The sequence below is a fragment of the Henckelia pumila genome, chromosome 2 (genome assembly GCF_033568475.1).
Source record: "Henckelia pumila isolate YLH828 chromosome 2, ASM3356847v2, whole genome shotgun sequence".
Lineage (NCBI taxonomy): Eukaryota > Viridiplantae > Streptophyta > Magnoliopsida > Lamiales > Gesneriaceae > Henckelia > Henckelia pumila.
Genome location: NC_133121.1, coordinates 185,623,227 through 185,646,806, shown reverse-complemented (window position 1 = coordinate 185,646,806; position 23,580 = coordinate 185,623,227). Strand labels below are relative to the sequence as shown.

Sequence of the window (23,580 nt, the reverse complement as noted above, 5' to 3'; positions counted from 1 at the left end):
ACTGAGACTGAGAACTATTGTATTTCTTGCCTTCTTCAATATTTATGCCTTGTTTTATTTTGTGTCCAGAATTTTGGATTCACCGAGAAGAGCATCATCCAGACCTAAGTTGCCGAGATGTGCAATCATCTTCTCCCTCCAAAGATTAAAGTCGTTCTTCCCATCGAATTTCTCCACCTCAAATCTTGATGTGGGCATTGCTAAGGAATATCCCTGACCAGTAGACATCCCTATCAAGAAAGTTCACACAAGAATAAAATAGGCGTAAGATTATCGACAAGATCAGATACGAAGAAACAGTGTATTTCCCAGATCGAATTCTTTGGCCCCAAGATCTTAATCTTGAGGCTCTGATACCACTTGTTGTGATTTTAACCAAAGAATCCAATTCAAGAAATAAAATTGTCTACAAACATACAAACAAGCAGACAATCTCGAAGCACAATAAGAACGTAAACAAAAACGCAAGAACACCATAATTATTTGGTTTGGATTGAGATCAATCCTACATCCAAGGTTCTGGGATTATTCCCAAATGAATTCACTATGAATCAAGAGTTTCAATCGATACACCCTCAATCGAGATTCAATAATACTTGACTAATAACAGTAAACATAAAACTTAGCCAATAAATCTGGAATCGGATAGCAGCTCCTCGATCCTCTCTTCTTGTCTCTGATCCGAGAGTTGAAGAAATGAGCTTGACTCCAATGGTGTAGATCTCGACTTCTTTTAGAGGATTCGATACTCCTTTTTGCTCTTCAATTAATCTCATCTGCCAAAAGTCCACTGATCTGTTCCCGACTCCCCTATTTAAGATTCTAACCAACTTAACAGATTAATTAACCAACTCAAATTAGATCTTAGCCATTGGATTAGGATTAACCGAGAGAATGAATCCTAGCCATCCAAATGACCACTAATTTAAGTCAACTATAGTCTTCACAATTTCTAATAGTAATATAAAAGATAATAGATAGACTAATAGCAAAAATAAAGTACACTGTGCGACTTTTTTATTTTAAGTATCCATATACTATATATCTTGTAAGATTAATAAAAAAATAGTGTGCATTAAATAAATTAAATATATTTTTTAGGAAAACTCAAATAAAAAAATCAAATAATAAATAGTAGATTTACAAAATATGAAAATGGATAACAAAAAAATAGTGTGTAAAAAAATATAATTTAAGTTAATTCTATATATATATATATATATATATATATATAATAGTAAAGTAATAGAATAGATAATAGGAAAAATAAACTATGGAGTAAATTTTTTTTATTTTGAGTATCAATATACTATATTGTATGATAAAAAAGATTATTATTATTATAAAATATTAATATTATTTGAATTTTTTTATTTGAAACAGTGCATTGTATAAGTTTTAAATAAATAAGTTAATTGAAGAGTCACATAAATAAATAATTGATCACAAAATAATTATGTAATAATTAAAAAAAATAATCATATAAATTCACAATGGAACTCACATATTTATATATAAAATAATAATAATAAAAATAAAAATAAAAATTATCGTGGCACACGCGATGCTTGTAAAAAAAACATAGATTGACGCTATTTTTAAACAAAGAAGGACGATTATATGAAATTGAATGGTTTATAATGAAACGAATCCACATATTCTTTTTTAAAAAAACTAATTAAAGTTTATTTTTAAAAAAAAATAGAGTAAACCAAATTTAAAAAGAAAAAGAAATTAAGGAAGTTTTTGGAATATTTTTGCAATTATCCAATAACACATATATTTATTTATTATTTATTATTCATACTAGTATCTGATCATTCGTAATGCATAAAGTGTTATTTTATGTAATTAATTATTAAAATTGATAAGTATTATTTATACAATGTAATGAATATATTTATATTTTATAAATAAAATATTATATAAAAGACATTTATTTCATTTGAGATAATCTTCAAATGAAGAGAACAATATTTTGTCTTTAAATTGACTTATTTACTGTTGTATTTGATATCTTGTCTAAGTGGAATTAGTACTAATAAAGAAACAAAAAATATCTAAAAATTCATATATTATTCTATTTATCAAAATTTTAAAGAAAGAATAAATATTTTCAAAAATTCAAATTTTTTGTCATCCATATAAATGAATAAATTTTGGTTGAATTTAAATTAATTTTTAGAACATGTTAGAAAAATGATTATAATAAATTTCTAATTAAAATACATGATATATCAAATACAGAGAGTTAATATATATATATATATATATATATATATATATATATATATATATAGAGAGAGAGAGAGAGAGAGAGTTTTCCTCCGATATCCTAACCGTTTTCTTCCGGTTAATTTCGGTCTTCTACCAAAACGGTTCGATTATATCGGTCTGTTAATTCGGTTTTGATACAATTATTTTTAATAATAATATAAATATATTTTAAAATATAATATGTTATCTTTTTTACATGATTTATTTGTAAAACATTTAAATTCAAAATCTAAATGACTTAAATATACAATAAATCAACTAAAAATTATTATAAATGATCCTTCATTCACTAAATATGATCTCAAAAATATATAATATAAATAAAATTATCAATTTAATGACATTTCGGTCTTTTCGGTCGGTTCGATTTTGACATAATATAATCTGAAACCGAAAATTTGGTTTTAACATTTATATCCAAATTTCAAAAATCGGTTTTCGGTTCGGTTCGGTGTTTGATTTTTTCGGTTTGGATTTATGATTTTTTTCGAAGTTTGAACACCACTTATAGGTGAAAATATTGAATATGTTAGTTAATGATGATAAATATTCCATTTTATAGCATGTTATTGGTAAGCACTCAATGTTGCCACCTATGTGATGTGAGCACCGATTAAGGTGACATCATGCATATCCAATTATCCATAATTAAGTGGATTCTCACTCAACAAGTAGCGTCATATAGGTGTTCAAGTAACTGTTTTTCCAAACAACAATCTCACAGATCCATTTGATAGGAAAATGCACTTTATAAACCGGAATTGAACCGTTGGTCCATAGTTTTGGTTCCTGTTCTGGTTTCTTTTCCTATTTTTCTATAATGGTTTTGATTTTGATTTTCGGTTCGGCTCGATTCGATTCAAGTTGCACGCTTGCTGAGAATCATGGTCAGGCCCTGAGGCCTGATACCACTAATTCATTTGAACGCATTTCACCCCAAATTCCAACGCAAATTATTTTGGCGGCCTCGAAGACTCCCGCCAAACTGTTAAATTGATTCTGCCCATTTAAACCTCCCAAATTATCTCCATTTCTAGGGTTTCCGATTTGATTCACATTCAAGAGCTCCAGCTATGAGTGCCGTTAACATCAAAGACGTCACCGTTCTGGACAATCCGGCGCCTTTTCTCGACCCCTTCCAATTCGAGATCTCTTACGAGTGCTTGACTCCTCTCAAAGATGGTAAATATTCTTGTTTTTATGCTGTTCTCTCTTTTCTTTTCTTTTCTTTTTCCCGGCTCTGTTGTGCCGTTTGCTTTCGATTTCGTGTACTTTCGGACTACTATTTTGAGATTTTTCTGTTGGCCGACAGAAGAAAAGATTTTTATCTGATGAAAAATTCTTATTTTTGTCGCTTTATGTAATTAGATCAAGCTGTTGAGAGGGGCTCTGTGGATGTTATTATGATGTAGAAGTACTTGAGACTGGATAGAATCGGATCGGTGAAAAGTTTCGTGATTTTTGGGATTTTGTTGGGGTATTTGATACATTATTTTGTAGCTCAGAAGGGATGGAGAAGAGAAAGAGGCTAATTTTTTCGGATAATGTTTTGTTTTTCGGATAACACCGCCCCGGACCTGGCTACTAGTGGGTTTGAATTTTTGTAATTTTAAGGCTTCTATGCTTAGTTTGAATCTGCTTAGTTTAGAAATGAGACATGTTACTATGACTAATGGGGTTGTTGATAGTTGCAACCATCCGTAGGAAGAAAAATTAACCAGCCGCTTAATCTATATATCAAAGATCATTTTTAAGAAGAATCCAGGAAATTTCTTAGTTTAAAGATGGAAGGACTGCTTTAGTTGATAAATTATCCCATACTACGAGGACCGAGGACCAGAGCCACTCATTTTGGGGACACCTGAGGGCCTGGTTCATGCCTATAGTTATGTAGGAGGAGGTGACACTCTTTTTGGTCGAGCTTGATTTGCCCTGTTTTTAGGGAAATTAATTGTGTTAACTGCCCGTTCTTAGTTTTATTTGCAAATTGATGCATACAAGTTTAGGAAAACACAACTAGAATTACATTACATGATTCTTGTATGTCTTGAATGAAATTATATTTTCACTGGTTTCCTTTCTGTGTGGGAAGTGAATAATTTTTCATGTGAAGTTTTGTGTAATGAAAAGAACAAACTCATAGAGTACAATTCCTCTTCTCACCTTATAGTCGAGTAAAGATTTAAAGGATTTATTAACTCCAATCCAATTGTGTGAGGAATTTTATAATATCTCATCGGCACTGACACACTCAATACTTAAACTTCTCCTCCAATCTCTGAGATCCACCACAAGTTTCCAGAATTTTTTGGACCAGAGGTAACCCGTAGAATGTTAAACTGAATGCTTGTAGATGCAAGTATGTAACTATAGACCTGACCTCAAAAACCCAATCGGTGGATTAATTTAAGATAGTCTGCCATGTCTTTGATTGTCTTCAACTATTGATCCATGGTGGACAACTTAAGCACAAAACAGAATCTCCATGAAAGCACTGGAATCATATTGCTGATGGTCTGTTTCCATAACTCCAAATCAAGTTTTGTCAATTGATATGCACATGTTTGGTCCTATGTTCTAGTTGCCTATGCTTGATTGTGCAGCCCTTGTAACATATTTCCTCCATGTTTTTCTTTCTCCCTGACTGAGAAATGCAAGTCACCTTTTTATGTTGTCTGTTACACTTATGACCAAGTCACCTCAAACAGATTTGGAGTGGAAGCTGGTTTATGTAGGATCAGCTGAAGATGAAACTTATGACCAAGTTCTGGAGAGCGTGCTAGTTGGGCCAGTGAATGTTGGCACCTTTCGTTTTGTTTTCCAGGTAATCTCGATGGGCGTCACTGCAAATATTTGTTCCCTAAGCATTGACTCCAACTTTAATTTCTTTTCCTTCAAAACTTCTAGGCAGATCCTCCAGACCCATCAAAAATTCGCGAAGAAGATATCATTGGTGTCACAGTGCTACTCCTGACTTGCTCCTACCAGGGACAAGAATTTGTTCGAGTAGGATACTATGTCAATAATGATTATGCGGATGAGCAACTAAGAGAAGAGCCTCCACAGAAGGTTTTGTTTGATAAAATTCAAAGGAATATTTTGGCTGACAAACCTAGAGTGACAAAATTTCCTATTAATTTCCACCCCGAGAACAATGGAAATGAGGAAGTGGCCACGGCATCACCAGAGCAAGTTATGGATGATGTGCAAGCGTACGAGCCGATTTCCTCCAACCAGTCTGTTGTGGAGTCTCTATGAGCAACAAACACAAGGTCCGAGTTTCTTTAAAATTTAAAGTCTAATGAGGAAATTATGCCTATGAATTTGTAGAATGTAAATGTAACAACAATGTGTCTGTTGTTTTTCCATCTGTACTAATTGTAAGAACATGCACATCCTTTTCTCTTTACAACTATACAAAATTGACATTATCCATGTTTTTATGCTGCAAAATTTCTTCATATTTGTATCCTTTGATATCTACGTAGGTTGGGTTAAATGATACATATTATTTATGGATAAATTATATTTAATTATTGAAATAATTGGATGTGACAAAGTATTGACCGAAAACTAATATGTTTGGTTTGATTTATTAGAACCGTGACTAAGATTGAAAGATGAAATATACATTGATCAAGTTACTTTAATGAAATAATTATTTATCGAGGGATAAAGAATATGATTCTTTTAGGTTAAAAAATAATATTGGATATTTAATTAAGTGCTTGGTTGATTGGCTCGATACAAAATAATTATGTATCTATCTATTATCTATTACATCTATCTATTACTCTATTATCTATTATTATTACATTACATATATAAATATGTGAGTTCAATTGTGAAAATACTTGATTGTCTCTATTTATTTAGCATTGTTAAAAAAATTATGGGGGTGTTGGTGTCATTTTGCATAGCTTGAATAAGACACTTTAACTCTTGTATTTATTTCTCCTACTCATGCAATTTGGTTTTTAAGTTATTCATTGTTTATAGCATATCTATCTATCTATTCTTCTTCTTCTATTTTATTTTATCTATAAATATATGATTTTTAATTGTGAAAAGACTTCTTTCTCTCTATTTTTTTAACATTGTCAAAAATTATTATTTATTATTATTTTAAAAATTCAAGTTATTCCTTCTTTATAGCATAGTAGAGTATGCTAAAATATAATAAAAAAACTATCTAAAAGTATATGAGTTTAATGAAAAGACTTGTTCTTATTTTTTCAAGAATTGTCAAAAATAATTATTACTTTAAACTTTCAAGTTATTCCTTCTGTATAGCATAATAGAGTATGCTAAAATATAATAAAAAACTATCTATAAATATATGAATTTAATGAAAAGACTTACTTGTTCCTATTTCTATAGCATTGTCAAAAATTATTATTAATTTAAAAATTTAAGTTATTCCTTGTTTATAGCATATATAAAATTGTAAATTTACTTGGTTAACCCCGATTTATCATTATGACATTTTTGGCACAAAAATGCCAAATTATTCATATTAATATATAGTATAATATAATAAATTTTAAAATTATTATAAATAATACAATATATAATAATAATAATAAAATTTATGAAATACATAATTCATAAAATTTAAAATATATTTACCTAGATTTCAAATTTGTATTTATCGAAAAAAAATCATTTTTTGTATGTCTCGGTCAACCGAAAGAAAAAACAAACTGAATAAAAAAAAACATGACAACTAAAACTAGAATTTCAATTTTGGTTTGGGTGATTAACCGAAACGTAAATATCAAACATGCGAGACAATTCGTCTTGAATCCACAAGAATGAGCTATCCATGGGGTCATTGATGTAAAAAAAAACAATATATTTTAAGTTAGGAAGATTTCTAACTTGTATTTAACAAAAAGAATTATTTTCAAATTATTCATAAATGAAGAAATTTATATCCATGAAATAAATAAGAATGGTTTTTTATTTGGTTCAGTTAACTGACAAAAATGAATTGATTGAAAATTAAAAATGAAAAAAACTCAAAAATCGAATAATCGATTTCGGTTTGGTTTGTGTTGTTAATCGAACTGTAAATTCTCTTATGACACATGTTTTGAATACACAAGAATTATTCATCCACGGGGACATTGAGAAGTAATCTATATGGCACTTGTGAAGCGTCTATTTGTGTCAGAGGTCCTGGATATGTAACTGCTCAAGATATCATCTTACCGCCTTATGTAGAAATCGTCGATAATACACAACATATAGCTAGCTTGATCGAACCAATTCCTTTTTTTATTGGGCTAGAAACCGAGAGAAATCATTTTTATTTCCCAGTGGGAGGCTCGCATGACATACTATTAGCTCAGTGGTACAACGCAAACTTGACAATTATGTCATTGTGATTTGTGTTTGGGTTGTGAATGCTCTCAGCCGCATAAATAGTTCAATGTGTGCATCGTGACTGACCTTGAGATGTTGATCATCCAAGAAACATTAGCATGGTGTAATCTTCCTGTTCCAATCGAGGTTTGGGATTTTTGACGCATATAAGTATTTTTATTGAAATGTCCGTACATAATTAATGAAATATTTAGAATATCTCAATTCTATGATAAACATATTCTTTCAATATCGATATAAATGATAGTTCCTCATGTTGTGCTATAGCAAGAGCCCCTGGTTTCAGAGTTTTTTTTGTTGTTCCAACCCAGTACAAACAATGCATTTCTCGGCCCTAATGGTCCTGTAATACATAGTTTTACAACATTCTTTTATTTTTATTTTTATTTTTTAAAAAAAAGACATGTTTTTATTTTTTACTCACTATTTTTATAACTTCTGGTTATTTATCACAATCTCTGAAAATGTAATTTTTTTACTCCATGACCATACTTATCTTCGCTGAGTTACTTATGTATATTTTGTTTGAATTATTTTGTTTATAACTCTCGTCCGATTTTCTATATATTTCTTTGTTCAAAAGAAATTCATTATCTTTACATAATCGAATAAAATGTTTATATTTCTAATTTAAATAATCCATTTTAAAAATTATTATATTTTTTTTGTCATAGAAATGATTATAATAAAAAAATGTATTGATTTTTTGACTTATTTGTACCTCAATACTTATGTTTAGTCGATTGAATTTTTTTGGTTAATGTTTTGATTACTAAAATTTTAAATAAGATCGAAACATAAATCAAGATATTAATTTTAATCATCAAATTGAATACGAAAACTGATTGTATTAATTTTAAAGTTCAGAGACACAAATATTAAATAGAACTATTTATGGACCGCAAAAATTTATAGATAGTTAAAATAAAAATTTCACATCGCACGTTTTTTCTTATTAATCAATTTATTAATTATTCTATTACAATTATAAATATATGAGTAACAATTGTGAATTAATTTAAATATTTTTTACGCACTATTTGTCTATTTTTTTGTTCTCCACTTTTATATCTTATGCATATATTACTTATTATTTTTTCTCCTTATTCGAGTTTCTCTTAATAAATAATTTAACTTATTTAATACACAATATTTTCTATTAATTTTACAAATAGTTTATGTATACTTTTTTTTTGAACGGAGTTTATGTATACTTTAAAATAAAAAAAGTTTCATAGTGTACTTTATTTTTGCTATTAATCTATCTATTATTAATTCTATCACTATTATAAATATCTGAGTAATAATTGTGAAATAACTTAAATGTTTTTGTTTTTTAAACGTTATTTTTTGTTGTTCATTTTCATATTTTACGCATCTACTATTTATTACTTTCTCATTTTCTTATTTGAGTTTATCGAGACTTCGTAGATTAAATTTTTTGTCCCAAAATAAACGACATTTAAAAAGAGTTTAACATGTGTCTTTGTCTTCTTTTCAAAAATAATTTAGTGTCACAGATGTCATTTTGACTCTAGCAAAATATGAAAATCAACGGCTCCTTTAATCCTTTTGTCTTTATTGAGAATATTTTCGAACAATCCTTGAGTACATCAGATCGAAAGTTATACGCAATATTTTTCTGTTCAAACTGGTTTGCTTGTTCAACAAGGCTTTGTAGAAACTTCTGAGTCTTGAAATGCTGAAAGTAAATAACTCTCTTTACTTCGCTTGTTTATTAAAACATTTCATATGTTCCTGAATTTGGTTTTCAACTTCTTGGAAATTCAGGTTGATTGAAGTTTGGGTACTGAAAGGAGCCACAGTTTTCAGTTTTCTTTCATTTGGTTTTGAACTATTCCAATCTAGAATCTGTTTTGACCACATTCTTCCCCGTGATCACAATTCAATGTCGTATCGTAGAGATTGAGATAGCTGTAATAGGAGCGAGTTGAATTGCTCGAGTGATCACATGTTTGATCAGCTTGGATCTCTTTTTCTTCTTTGTGTGATGAGTCTTGGGAGGTCTGGTCTGGTCTGCTTCTTCTGAGCCGGTTCCTCGGCTGAACTTCATTTTGTCTTGACAACCAAGACCTCCGTCGATATAGATTCTTGGCCCAATAAGTTGTATTGGATCTCTCATTCAAAATCTTTGCATGTGAAGAGTTGAAGTAACTGAATGTCAAAATTCTTCAAATTATAACTGATCTGGGCCATGAACCTTGAGATTGCAACTACGGATGATGATCATATAATGAGATTTTTGAACAAAACTTTGGATAAGTTGATATGGATCCAGCAGTGATAACAGTCGTCACATCCAGCTTTTTCACATTGATGGTATCAAACGACCCGCTTTCACCAAAATAGACTTTGCTACAATATCACCAAGAAGTATGTACTCCATCTTTATGCATTTTTTCTTGCATGATGACTTGATAGGAACATTTGTTATGGAGTATATTGACTACATTTCTTCTCGAAGTTGCCTAAAAATTTGGGAGGGGTGGGTAAGGCAAATGCCTCGATGAATGAATCCTTAGTAATGGCGACTAATATCCCACCAATAGAGCTTTCTACTATATCAGACCTGGAAAAATTTGGGCGACGCCTATTTTTAGATCTGGTTGTCACATCTCAAAAGTTTTTGCATCCCAGATGCTTATAGAGATCATAACATCTCTATCATATCAGCATCCTATAGATCGTACATAGTGTGAAAGTCGACCTGGAGAATATTTTGGGTGATTGGAGACATGGTTGCAACATAAATTTGTGCAATGAAGAACATTGAGTACTTAAAGTAAGATATTCTTAAGAACAAAAATTCCAACTATTATTAGGAACAATAAGAATAAGAGATTGAGTTTCAAAATATTGTGTATATATACGTTCACTTAGGTAAATTTGTCGGTCCACGTGGTTACATGTTTAAAATTTTAAAAGGTAAAGGGAAATTTAAAAAAATAGTAAAAATAAAACATAAATTAAAATAAATTAAAATTAAAACTAGTAAATAATTTTGAGTGTTTCATATTGAATTAATATTTACGAAGTAAATGTTAATTACTTTGAACGATTGGATAAGATTAGACTAATTTTTGAAATGTTGATATGTATCAGCTTAATTTCAAAATTGAATTGTATCATCTTCAGTTCAAAATCAAATGGTACCAGCTTGAGTTCAAAATCAAGATATACCGGATGGATTTTTAAAATTTAGCTGACAAATGTCTTATCCGTTCTAATTTTCATTTTTCTGAGTCAATGTGTAATCAATTTAAATAAACTAAACCATGAAGTATGAAAACATAGCATCGGGACTTAGTGAAGATGTCTGCCACTTGTTGCTTAGTTGAAATATATTCAATTTAAATGTCGTTTATCATAACATGATCTAGAGTGAAGTGATGTCTGTTGTCAATATCCTTTGTTCTGAAAACCTTTGAGAAAAGTCAACTATGCTTATATGTTCAAATAAAAATAATAATTTTGAAATAAAGATTAATAATTTTCATCGGTGTCTCAAATATAAAATTTGTCTCGCAAAATTAACTCGTGAGATCATCTTACATTGTTGTCCTTGTGTATTTTATGGCTGTAATATATAAATATGTAGGTTTCATTGTGAATTTACATTGTTGTCCTTGTATATTTAATAGCGCTAATTAATGAGTTTTTTTCTTAATTTCTAATAAATTTAATTATATCGTTTATGTTTAAACATTACTTACATAAAACAGGATGAAAAACATTATTGTGAGCTATTTTTTTCCCATTTGAATTATTATTTTTTATTTCTTTAGTTGTGATTGTTAGCTAAAAATTATGATTTCAAATATTAATTTTTATTTATATATATAAATATATGCAATTTACAAACATCCTCCTGTTTGTTTAATGACTTTAATTAATGAGGTTTCTTTTTATCTTTCTAATTAATTTAATTTATATGGCTTATGTTTATACATTACTTGCATAAAACATGGTGAAAAAATTATTGTGAGCTATTTTTTTCTCATTTAATTCTTCTTTCTTATCTCTTTAGTTGTTAGTGTTAGCTAAGACTTATTTTTTCACACCTAGCATGTTGCTTACTTTTGGATATGTAGTTTGTTTTAAATTTTATAGTTTGTATTTAAAAACTAATTAATAAAATATGGCCAAAAAAATTAATCTGATATTTTTTTGTTTAAAATTTTTACTTTTTAAATCAATTTACTTGTTACCCTACTGGATCCACTACTAATAAGTTGATAATTAACCATATACTTAACTTGCAAGTTGCTCTTTCGAATGTACTATCCACAAATACTGACAGTGATCTTGGACAAACACTGTCTTTGGTAACCACACACGCTGCTTTATTGATCCAATGGATGTCACACAGTTACAAGAAACAAGAGCTGAGCGATCCAACAAAACTGGTTATCTCAAGGGATATCAGATTCAACATGATTATCACATGTTCATACATAACATTACAGAATAAAAATACATCATATGATAGATAATAATGCAATACATAAATATACATACTGTAGTGACCAGCTCTGTGATCAACTACTAATCAAAAACTTAGGCATGCCATTAACTTAATTAAACATAATCAAAGATAAATCAGCGAAAACTTGAATAATTTAAACATCCCAAAGAAAATCTGAAATTATTATACAACCATATCGAAATACTGTGTATCAACAACTCAAACCAAATACTAAAAAATTACACCGGAACCTATCTCCACCTTAGCTGCAAAGTCGCAAGTACGGTCTCCCTGAGCCTCCTGCTCCATCAAGTCTGAGACCTGCCCCATGGAATAGGGTGTCCAAAATATTACGAGTACGTGAGCAAAAAATGCTCAGTACGAAAGTAAGAGTATACAATATTATATGAACATGAATGAAAGTCTACGAGTACCAAGACACTAGGACAAGAATCCTGCTCACTGACTTGGGTCTTGGGTATATAGCACTCTGCGCCGTCGCACCAGGAGGTGGCTCATATACCCAATGTGGATATCGATGACTTGACACGAGTTCACGTGTCCAACCATCCACTACACATAGGGTAAGCACCCTACTGTCGTCTATCTCAAGGGTATACGCTCAATGCTAATGCATGAAGCATAATATCGTGATAGGTAATATATAGATAAAATAATGACACATATACAATACAACACATAATACATACATACTCAATCTGAATATCTCGAACAATACTTTCGTACCTTAACTCTACTAGGAAAGCTACACCAGCTCTATTTTCCAAGCCTATAATCATCATATCACTATATCACTAAACAATATCTAAAAGTCTTAATTAAGCTAATAGATACGTCCAAACTATTTATAAGATCTCGAGTATACCTCCGTCAGTCGTCAGCTCTTTGAAGAAGATAGCCCAAGAACTTGGGCACCACTTTGCTACGACTCCGGAGCACCTCGCCAACGCCCTGGACCACGCCGAGGAATGCTGGAAATGCCCCAAACAATTCAGATAAATAGGGAAAACTATGATTTTGGTGTGAGAAATGTGAATCTCGAATCCCCTATTTATAGGCAAAGATTAGATTATCTGATCTCCTACTTCAGACGATCCGATCTCGCATGAAAGCCACATTGCAGCATGTATAGTTCGAATGATACGAACTCCTGCATGTCCCAAGAGTGACGACACCTCACCAGCTGCATGTTATAAATGAGTTCGGATGCTCCGATCCCTGGTTCGGATGATCCGAACTCACCCTAAGCTTCTGAACTCCATCGCCTCTTCCGAACACTTCGAACCTTCCAAACCCCATAAGCTATGAAGTTCGGACCATTTGAACTACCTGAATCTAATCCCATAAACTATTTTTGGACATTTTGGATCTGATTTATTTTAATCATATAAAATTTTCTTAATCATGTTTATTAAATCTAAACATGTTTAGTCAAGTTATTCTTGTAAAATAGGACCGGGTTACTACACATACTCAGCTTGATACCTGTGTCAATACATACGTACCTCTTCAAAAATGGTTTATGACCTAAGAGTTTAAAGTCTCAGCCTAAAGATAAGTGAACTTCATATTACTATTTTTTAAATCTATAAGTATCTGCTAAATCCAATAGATACTACAAATAACTATTAAGGATTCGGGCCCTCTGCTCCTAGGTCCTGGTAAATTGACTGAACTTTGATTCACATCGTAAACAACTTCCAAGTTGCACCATCGAATGTGGTGTCCATGATAGAATCAAGGACGTGAGTGAAATTTTCAAATACGCAATATATGAGTACACAAGTTTATATGCAATGTATAAAACACGACTACTTTGGTAAACCTGGATGAAAAAAAATTGGAACTCATGAGCTCGATGTTTCAAAAATCTATTGGATGCCACAAATACTGATCGTGATCTTGGACATACACTATCCTGAATAAACAAACACGATCTATGGATCCAGCGGGTGTCAAATGGTTACAAGAAACAAGAGCTGAACAACCTACTCAACTGACTATCTCAAGGGATATCAGGCTCAATGTGATTAGCACATGTTCATACATATATTACAGGATAATCATGCATCATATGACAGATAACACTGCAACATATAAAGATCGATGCATACTCAGCTGTATATCTAACTCAATACTTATATATCTATAAAAAAAACTGGTTAGTGGCACAAAGTTTATAAATTCACAGCCTAAAGATAAGTGAACATCATATTACTATTTTTTTTATCTAACAATCTCTATTATTCCAATAAATACTCCCAATAACTATTAAGTATTCGAGACTATACTTTCATCTGTCGTTAGTTCGTAGAGGTCGAGAGCCCCGCTACTGAGCATAGTTTCGTTACGACCTCAATAACACACTGCTCCTTGCTAGCCCTCGATAATATGACTAGAAACACTCAAATACAGACTAAATAACTCAAGAAACTTTGTTGCAATTAGGTATGAGAATCTCACATCTATTTTAACTTATGTGTTTAAATTAAAATATTTTGCAACCAACATTTTGTTATGATTTTTATTTATAAATTACTTAAATAAACACAATAAAAGATCGTTTTGATATGATTTTTTTAGTGTTTCTAATTTTTTAATTTGTAATCATTTTTTTCAACCAATGTTTTCTTATGATTTACATTTATAAATTACTTTAATAAAGCATGGTAAAAGATCATTACGATAAGAATATGACAAAAGAAAATGATAAGATAATAACATATATGAGAAACAATTTAGTAATACAAATATTAAATTTATTTTAAAAAACATGTTATTTTTTTCCAAATTTGTTAATATGAGTAATTAACATGAATTGTTGAAAGTTAACGCTATTGTTATTATTTTTTGTTTAGTTAATTAATTTTGGCTCAGGTATCTTTTCAGACGATTTTTATCCTTGAGACAAGTCACTCTTACTCATATTTACAAATAAAAATAAAATTTTTGACAGAAAAAATATCAATAATTTTTTATGGGTGACCTAAATAAGAAATCAATCTTACAAAGTTGACTCGTGATACTGTTTTATTGGAATTTTTGTTTTACTTTTGTTTCAACTTAATTTTAATTACTCTATCGTATGTTCCCCACGTGCAACACACGTGCATGTTATCTAGTTTATATAAAAGACAATATTATTGTTTCCAATTAATATTACCACAGGTCCACAATTCTGCAAGAAAGTAGAAACAATCAATTTGCAGTTTTTTTAATAATAATAAATAATAAATATGCACTCCAAAGAACAAATACTCGACCACTAGTAAATTATCACACGTTCATTGACAATGATTTGTCAAGCAAATTTAGGCTTCTCCCAAGTTTCATTGGCCAGCTGCTGATTTTGAAGCAAAACCAACCAAATAGGTATGAGAAGTTAAATAAACACAAGCTACAAAAATGGAAGAGTACACATGCTTCAAGAAATGAACCGGAGTGTTTTCAATGGTGTCGGAAATGAAATAGACACATAGAAATGGGCAACTGCGTAATTTCAATCACTTTTTCTTAGTCGTCGCAGAAGATTACACTTTATATCATAGTTTGATGCGAAAGATAAAACATTGATTGATGATTTCCACGTCTATGTTGCATCCATCATGATTCGAATTCTATATAGTAATTAGAGTTAATAAATTCCTTTTTTTATCTATAACTTTCAAATTATATTATTCCAATAATCTAAAACATTCATTATCTTATCCTAGAAGTTAAAGCGGTTTGTTAATATCACACTGATCTTGAAGAATGCAATCTCACAAATAAGTAGGATTTTATGACTTGTTTGGGTTTATAATTCCAGTGAACGTGCCAAATAAATATTGTCCCGACCAGAAGCAATAAGCTGCGGTCGCCGGACATCTCCAATGAGAGGTTTATACAACAAAGTTCAAAAAATAAACGTTCAAAAATGAACCCACAGTTATTGGAGGTAATGAGTTCAGGGTCTAATATCTATGAATCATGTTCATTTCTGTCAAATAATACATTGGGGCTACTGCCAGTCTGCCACATGGGGCTCGCAGTTAGCACTAATGTTTTTCTTTTTTTAATAATTTGTTTTATTATATGTGCGTCCTACTACGCTTAGTAGAACGCATTTCTAATATCAGTATTTTTTAATAAAATTTTTTATTTTTTAAAAAATAGATAATATTTCCAATTAAATTTAAACGATACTAGCGACAAAAGTACATGCAGTTGCGTGTGCGATATAATACATGAATATTTTATGAGTTTTTATTCATAAAATAATGTATTATTAGTAATTAAAAATTAATTATTGGAAAGATAATAAAAATTTAATATGTTAATGTAATCAAATTGATATTTGAGATATATACATTGGAAATTATATAATCATAGATGCAAAAATGATACAATTAGTTGAAAAAAAAATTATAAAATGTTAGTGGACAAAAGAAGTTGACAAAAATGTGGACCAAAAATGGTAGAATTGAAATATGATTTTGGTATGTCATGACACACCAAAAAAATAGTTACTATAGTCTATAAGACACTCAACTTTTATATAATAATATAGATTAATTAATATTTACATAAAAAAATTATAATTTTTATAATATTTACATGATAAAAAAATATATCACTAACTTCGAACCGACTTGGTTAAAAACATATGGACACGCTAACAATTAATTATCTTTGTATTTTTATTTATGAATTGTTTGTAATGTTTTTTTACTGTACACGTTTTTATTGAAGTTCTAAATAAAATTTCGATACTTTTTTGTTTTATTATTTTTATAATTTGTTAAATTATTTAAAAAAATAATATATATGATTAATTAATTAATTAATTATATAATTAAAATGATTATTAGAAATATATATCTATCTAACGACTAACATGCATGTAAATATATCACTTTCAATTGTAAATTTTCTCTTGTACCCCTCATCTTCTTCTTTGTTAGTCCACCATTAATTAAAACATTGTCTAAATTTTTTAGTCATGTTTTTCAATGATTAATTACATGTGTAATGCACATGCATTTTTCTAGTTTAGTTAAGTATATGAGTGAAAATCATAAATGAAACTAGTAAAATAAGGAAAGAATGAATGTGTGATTGGATAGTGTGATCCCCAAAAGTTGTGTTTTTGAGTTTATGATTAATGGAAAAATATTTAAAAATAGCGAGTTTTAAACTTTAAATGTGACATTAAACATGGAAAAAAATGAACCCACAAAATATGTTCACGACCGAAGATGCCCTCACGAGCTTAGTTTTAGTTCCCGTCCATCCCCAAGTTAACACCATCATCACATTTGATTTGGGTGTGAAGAAATACTCTACAACCATTAATTCTCCAACGAAAGGAGGCGATGTGGCTGCACTGCACCTTCCAGTACGGCTACTTTGTTCAGACTTCGCACGAGGCACTACTCCTGTGATCCTGTCTCTAGACAAGGTGTACCTTGTTAGAGCAAGAACATCAAACTCCCTAGAGTAAAAATTGTTCACATTTCCAATGTTGTTTTTTAAAAACCAACTCTTCATGATATCTCGTTATAATTCACTTACCTTAACAGTCAATCCACGCTATATCACCATATCAAGAAATTGAGTGCAATGCGATAAAGAAAAAGAAAAAAAAAAGATACATGTATACCACTAAAAAATCTCAACTTCCTGACTACGATTTCGTACTTTCAGGGAAAAGAAAGCTCAACAACATGAAACTTCGAATCCAGCACAATCATGGATCAAAGATAATCTGCATTATCTTGGTCTTTAAAATCTTGTTTGATTTTCAAGCTCATGTAGCAGCAGCAGCAACACAGAACCAAGAATTACAAGTTGAAATAAACAGAGTTACACCCGATTCAAACAAACCTTGCTTCAAAATTGTACACTAAGCCATTACTTCACAACCCCGGTCATTTTAGGGTGTGAAGCTTGGTATTTCCTTCCCACGGCTTATAATATTATCCAGAACGCTACATATTTTTTATTCAAAATGTGAAAATCATAACTATAAGAAAAGAGGGTGACTGCAGAGGACAAAACTGCCATAACTAACAGTACAATGTGGCATTTTGCGAGAGGCTGATGCTTAGTAAGTGTATCCTTTAACGAACATTCCCTTTTTGGCCTCTTCATTCTCACCCTCAGCCGAATATTTTCCAAGCTGTGCCAGAGAGTTTGCCTTTGCACGCACCAGCAGTGCTTTCTGAGCAGCTTCTACATTCTCCGGGCGTCCTTGCCATGTCTTGAGGACAGTGTTCTGTAATGCTCGGGCATAGGAGAAGGAGACGTGCCATGGATTGGGACTTTGGTTCATTGCATTGAGGTTCAATGTTGCCTCTACTTCAGATTGTCCTCCCGACAAGAACTAAAACCAATAAGAAATTTATTTGACGAGCATTGAAAATAAAACCAAAATCACTTAACTGCGTAAATGAAATGAAGAGAGAAGAATGGCACAGCTGTAGGCATCAGTAGTGAACCGGAAAACATGGAACAACGTTAAAAATGAAGAACAAGTGTCACCATAAAGACAATTGCATGGTAAAATTTTGCATGTTGAATTGCTTTACTTGATGTTTGAGAACAGTACTGCATCAAGATTTTTAGAGGATTATGCGGTTTTCAGTGATAAAACCGACCCTTTAACTTAACAGAAAATGATACAGAATATGAATGTAAAAAAATTGCCTAAGGTTGCATTTGGAATGAAGGATTTGAGTGGATGTGATTTCAAATCCACATCTCAAATCCATTGTATCCATTTGATTCAAAATTAGAATGAAACATTTGAAATCTCATGTTATTCAAGTAAAAAAAATTTTCTTCAATTTCAAATCCACTCTTGTAACTACTCATTTCAAATCCTTTGAATTATTATCCTCCCACAAAGCCAAATCCTTCAATTCACACACAACCTAAAGGAGGAAGACCAAACTGCACACTTTCTTTAAAAATTATATAGAGTTTAGGTTTAGCAGATTACGAGCCCGTTTGGATTTTGTAGAGATTTTTTAAAATAAGTGCTTTTAAAAGCTACAATTTTTGGCTTTTAAAAAAACTCTAATTTTGACTTAATAAAATTTAAGCACTTTTTTGGTCAACCAAACACCTTGTTAACTGAAAAACACTAAAAAAAGTGTTTTTTTGCCCTGACTTTTGAAACCAAACGGGGCCTACATCCTAGCCTCACCAAATTTTATGGGTGACCAGCGAAACAGAAATATTTGTTCGAGAGGAGTCAAAACTTTTGTCACATAAAAACTGAAAGCAACAGCTATGTGATATGTATTATAATCAATAAGAATCTTTGTGTCAGTACCATAATTCCTGGAACTGCAGGAGGCACCCTTCTTTTTAGCATAGTGAGGGTACATTTGGCAATGGTCTCTGCAGATGCTTTTTCTTTGTGTTCAGCACCTGGGGTTACCATGCTAGGTTTAAGCAGAATCCCTTCAAAGATAACATTGTTGTCTGACAAGTAGTAGAAGACCTCAGCCCATACTTTCTCAGCTACTTCAAGAGTCCTCTCTATTGGATGGTCTCCATCAAGAAGAATTTCAGGTTCTACAATTGGCACAAGACCATTATCCTGCACACAAATAGGATTATCTTATTTTCCCACTGTTTAGTACATTAGGAACTCAATTATGTCCTTTTTAGGCTTCCAGAAAAATTGCCAGGTAGCTATGTTAATGAACATGTTGATTGTACAGGTACTCCAAGGAAAGGCATTAATCAAATTTGAATAGGCACCTGAGAAATAGCAGCATATCTAGCAAGACCCCAAGCTGCTTCCTTAACGGCCAAAGCTGAAGGACCACAGGGAATGCTAACCACTGTTCTCCTTAGTATTTAGATTGAAAGCAGATCAGTCAATATGTTAAGCTTGTGGTTACTCGATTAAAAAATGCACTTCGTGAAAAAATATAATACCATTTTGCAAAACGAGCCCCTTGCTTGTAGTATTCAGCAGATCTAGAAGCCAATCCATCTAATCCCTGGCACCAAGATTCATTGTTCGATCCTGGTAGAGGAACCAAACCCTGTCAACAAATGACGAAAGAAAGAAGAAGAAAATAGAAAGTCAGAACCAAACTTTTCAAATGAAGCCATGAAACAACGAATTTCAAATCAGGCAATATGTCAATCGGCAGATAAAGAGGAACACTTCAGCAAACAAAATGTGTGGTTTAAAAGTGTAGATATTTTAATGCACTAAACATAAAGTCAAAGTTTACCTTATCAACTTTAATACCAGGTACAATATTCTCATCACACAAACAGTCCACAAACTTCTTTCCATCTGTAGTTGACTGGTATAGTGTCTCTTCAAACAGAATGGCACCAGAAATATAATCACCCAAGCCAGGAGTAGTCAGCAGAAGTTGCCTGTAAGCCTGTCTGTTAGTTTCTGTGTTATCAAGTCCAATGGAGGCCAACCGCTTTCCACACGTAGCATTTGATTCATCAATAGCAAGGATCCCACGACCCGGAGAAGCTATTGATTTCTACTCCCAACAAAAAACAAAAAAATCACGTAAGTAGAGGGAATAAAGCGGAACTTACAATTCATGAAAAAATACAAGCAAACCTTGCATCATCAAGTACTACGGCTATTTTATTCCCATCAAACCATTATCAGATAAAAATGATATACTTGCATTGCCATGTATTATAACTTTATAATTTTCATCATGCGATTATCAGATAAGAATGAAGAGGAGAAACCCGTAATTGAATCCTAAGTTTGTTTCTCATTCACGTAGAGAAAAGATAAGCAAATGAACATGAAGTCCACTGATATATTGTTCAATTCAAAACCAAAAAATTAAGCAAAATGTCATATTAAATATATGTGACACGTGATTAGACCAAGATAATAAATTATGTTATAACTTTAAGTCTTTAAGCAAACATAAACAGTAATGAATACCTTCCTTCATTGATAAATTGCAAATGAACTAGAAATTATAATTTTTCACAGTTTTATTTTTAATCAGATCTTTTAAGATTGGAAAACTGGGTAGATACGATGCCTACACTGCCATATAGGTACATAAATATCCACTTACGTTGCAACTCGTGATGATAAAAACCAAAGCATATGAACTAAAACTTAAACAAAAAACTCAAGGAACCCAAAAAACAAATTTTAATAATCAACTGTTGCAGTCAACCGCCATACTTCATAAAGAAATCAATGTCAACGAAAAACTGTGTGAATCATACCAACCAATTTACTTGTAATAAGTCTATAACAAAAAAAAATTCATCTTCTTAAAAATGATTAAAGATCTGTAGTTCCAAGTCCGCATAAAGCCTTTAGAGAATTGGAAAATAGCATTAACAATCTAGAAATCCAGACTGGAAAGTCATTTGTGCTAAACCGAATCGTTTCATAAAAAAGCTACAAAGATGAATAATAATTTATTAATAAACTAAACGAATAATTCATTTGTGAGTTAATTTAACACAGAGCTTAAAGTAGAAAATTCTACAGTCGAATCCACTCCAGTAAATAAGGAGCAAACACACGTCGATTGAAAAACATCTTTAGAATCAACACAATACAAAATGATATATTTTCAAAACCACAAAGATCCTTCAGTAATCCATCTCCAGGAACATGTGCATGTGTAGATTAACATAAACAAACTAGAACAAAACATCTTACAGCGGTTTTGATGAGCTCGTCGGTGTAAGATCCGGCGCGGATGACCGAAACACGGCGGCTGGGGAGAGGAGCCGCCGATCCTGACGGCTGGTTGATCGAGTGTTGGCCGGAGATCCACGGCGAGGAGGAGACGGTCAATTTCCCCGCAGCCGAAAACGCCATCTCCTTCTCTTTTTTGCTGCTTTGAATAACGAGGAAAAATGTTGTAGTTTGGTACTGAAACAGGAAGCGTGGTACTCTCCTCGTGCTATTATATTTTTGGGGACAGTGAAAGGCAATTGGCGTACGTATCTACCGAACAAAAATGGCTTCTCAATCGACAAAGCTTTTGTATCAATTTTATTAGACGAATTTCTAGTCAAAATTAAATTTTTAAATAGAAGCAACGTTATCCGCTCAATTTCACTAGACGAACCTCCGATCAAACTTTATCAAGGGACAAGGAAAAAGTGATTTTGAAAATAATTTCTGGGAAAGAGGTGACTCACAATAATGTGTTGTATGTATCGGAGGTTTGAAAGAATATGGTGTCCGGTTCGCTTTTTGGTTTCTGCATTGTCTTTGAGTCAGATAAGGTTGTTCTGTCTAAGAATAGAATGTTTGTTGGCAAAGGTTATATAAACAATGGTATGTTCAAGCTTAATGTAATGACTATTAAGCCCATTATTTAAAAAAAAATGAAATCTTCTGGTTACTTGGTTGAATCTTTCAATTTGTGGCATGGTAGACTATAACATGTTAATTATGATACGATTCGTACATTAATTAACTTAAAAAACATTCTTACATTTCAAATCAATAAACAACACAAATGCTAAACTTGTGTTGAAGCAAAACTAACAAGATCATCTTTTCAAACAATTGAAAGAAATAGTGAATCCCTTGATTTAATTCACTCTCATATATGTAATTTAAAAAGAGTACAAATATGTGATGGAAACAAATACTTCATTACTTTTGTTGACAATAACACAAAATATTGTTATGTATATGTTTTTAAAAATAAAGATGAAGCTATTGAAAAGTTTGTACACTACAAAAGTGAAGTTGAAAATCAACTTAGCAAGAGAATTAAAGTGCTAAGAAGTGATCGTGGGGTGAGTATGAATCACTCTTTGCTGAGTTTTGTGTTTGACATGGTATCAGACACGAAAGAATTTTACCTTATTCTCCTCAGCAAAATGTCGCACTTTGAAAGAAATTATGAATGCATTGTTATTTAGTTCTGGTTACCACATAACATGCGGGAGGAAGCTGTTCTAACAGCTAATTATCTTTTAAATAAGGTACCCCGAAAAAGCAAGATAAAAGTTCATATGAATTATGGAAAGAAATAACACCTTCCTACCAATAGTTATGAGTATGGAGGTGTCTTGCCAAATGATGTACCTCAATTAAGTGATCTCCTTGGATGAGCTGAAGAAACTCCTCCAAATAAAATATGAACTGCTTCTGCTTACCTGAAACCATTAACAAGAGTGTTAAAGGGAGGCCGGAAGGTGTTCCGGCGTATCCCCTCCGACGCTTAAGTCAGATGCTAGGATAGCGAAAATATAGAGAGTGGTGTGTGAATACGAGTGAAGAATTAGGATTCAAATAATGAAAATGAACCTGATATTTATAGGAGAAAGCTCCGTAATTTTCGCTTACCTCCCTTATTAAGAACCCGAGAATCACGGGATCACGATCCCGAATATCTAGGCTGAGATCTCGCCCGAATCTTATCTCAAACACT

General features: G+C 31.5%; 2 protein-coding genes across 2 annotated transcripts; one reads left to right on the top strand and one right to left on the bottom strand.

Annotated features, from left to right (window-relative positions):
* Nucleotides 1–3,109: 3,109 nt before the first annotated feature.
* Nucleotides 3,110–5,680, top strand: LOC140884287 (probable histone chaperone ASF1A). Its single transcript, XM_073291001.1, has 3 exons — nucleotides 3,110–3,459; nucleotides 4,986–5,101; nucleotides 5,185–5,680. The coding sequence occupies exons 1-3, from the start codon at nucleotides 3,351–3,353 to the stop codon at nucleotides 5,533–5,535; spliced, it is 576 nt and encodes a 191-aa protein (XP_073147102.1). The 5' UTR covers nucleotides 3,110–3,350; the 3' UTR covers nucleotides 5,536–5,680.
* Nucleotides 5,681–17,978: 12,298 nt separating this feature from the next.
* On the bottom strand, nucleotides 17,979–22,178 carry LOC140879517 (fructose-bisphosphate aldolase 3, chloroplastic). Its single transcript, XM_073283261.1, has 6 exons — nucleotides 21,846–22,178; nucleotides 20,410–20,679; nucleotides 20,105–20,214; nucleotides 19,925–20,015; nucleotides 19,491–19,760; nucleotides 17,979–18,536 (listed from the first exon to the last, which is right to left on the bottom strand). Exons 1-6 carry the CDS (start codon nucleotides 22,005–22,007, stop codon nucleotides 18,258–18,260), a joined length of 1,182 nt encoding a protein of 393 aa, XP_073139362.1. The 5' UTR covers nucleotides 22,008–22,178; the 3' UTR covers nucleotides 17,979–18,257.
* Between the last annotated feature and the right edge of the window lie 1,402 nt (nucleotides 22,179–23,580).

Coding starts and splice junctions, on each gene's coding strand:
- LOC140884287 (XM_073291001.1), top strand. CDS start 3,351: ATGAGTGCCGTTAACATCAAAGACGTCACCGTTCTGGACAATCCGGCG. Junction 3,460..4,985: donor CTTGACTCCTCTCAAAGATG/GTAAATATTCTT, acceptor CACCTCAAACAG/ATTTGGAGTGGAAGCTGGTT. Junction 5,102..5,184: donor CCTTTCGTTTTGTTTTCCAG/GTAATCTCGATG, acceptor CAAAACTTCTAG/GCAGATCCTCCAGACCCATC.
- LOC140879517 (XM_073283261.1), bottom strand. CDS start 22,007: ATGGCGTTTTCGGCTGCGGGGAAATTGACCGTCTCCTCCTCGCCGTGG. Junction 20,680..21,845: donor ACGAGCTCATCAAAACCGCT/GTAAGATGTTTT, acceptor TGTTGGGAGTAG/AAATCAATAGCTTCTCCGGG. Junction 20,016..20,104: donor GGGGCTCGTTTTGCAAAATG/GTATTATATTTT, acceptor CTAAATACTAAG/GAGAACAGTGGTTAGCATTC.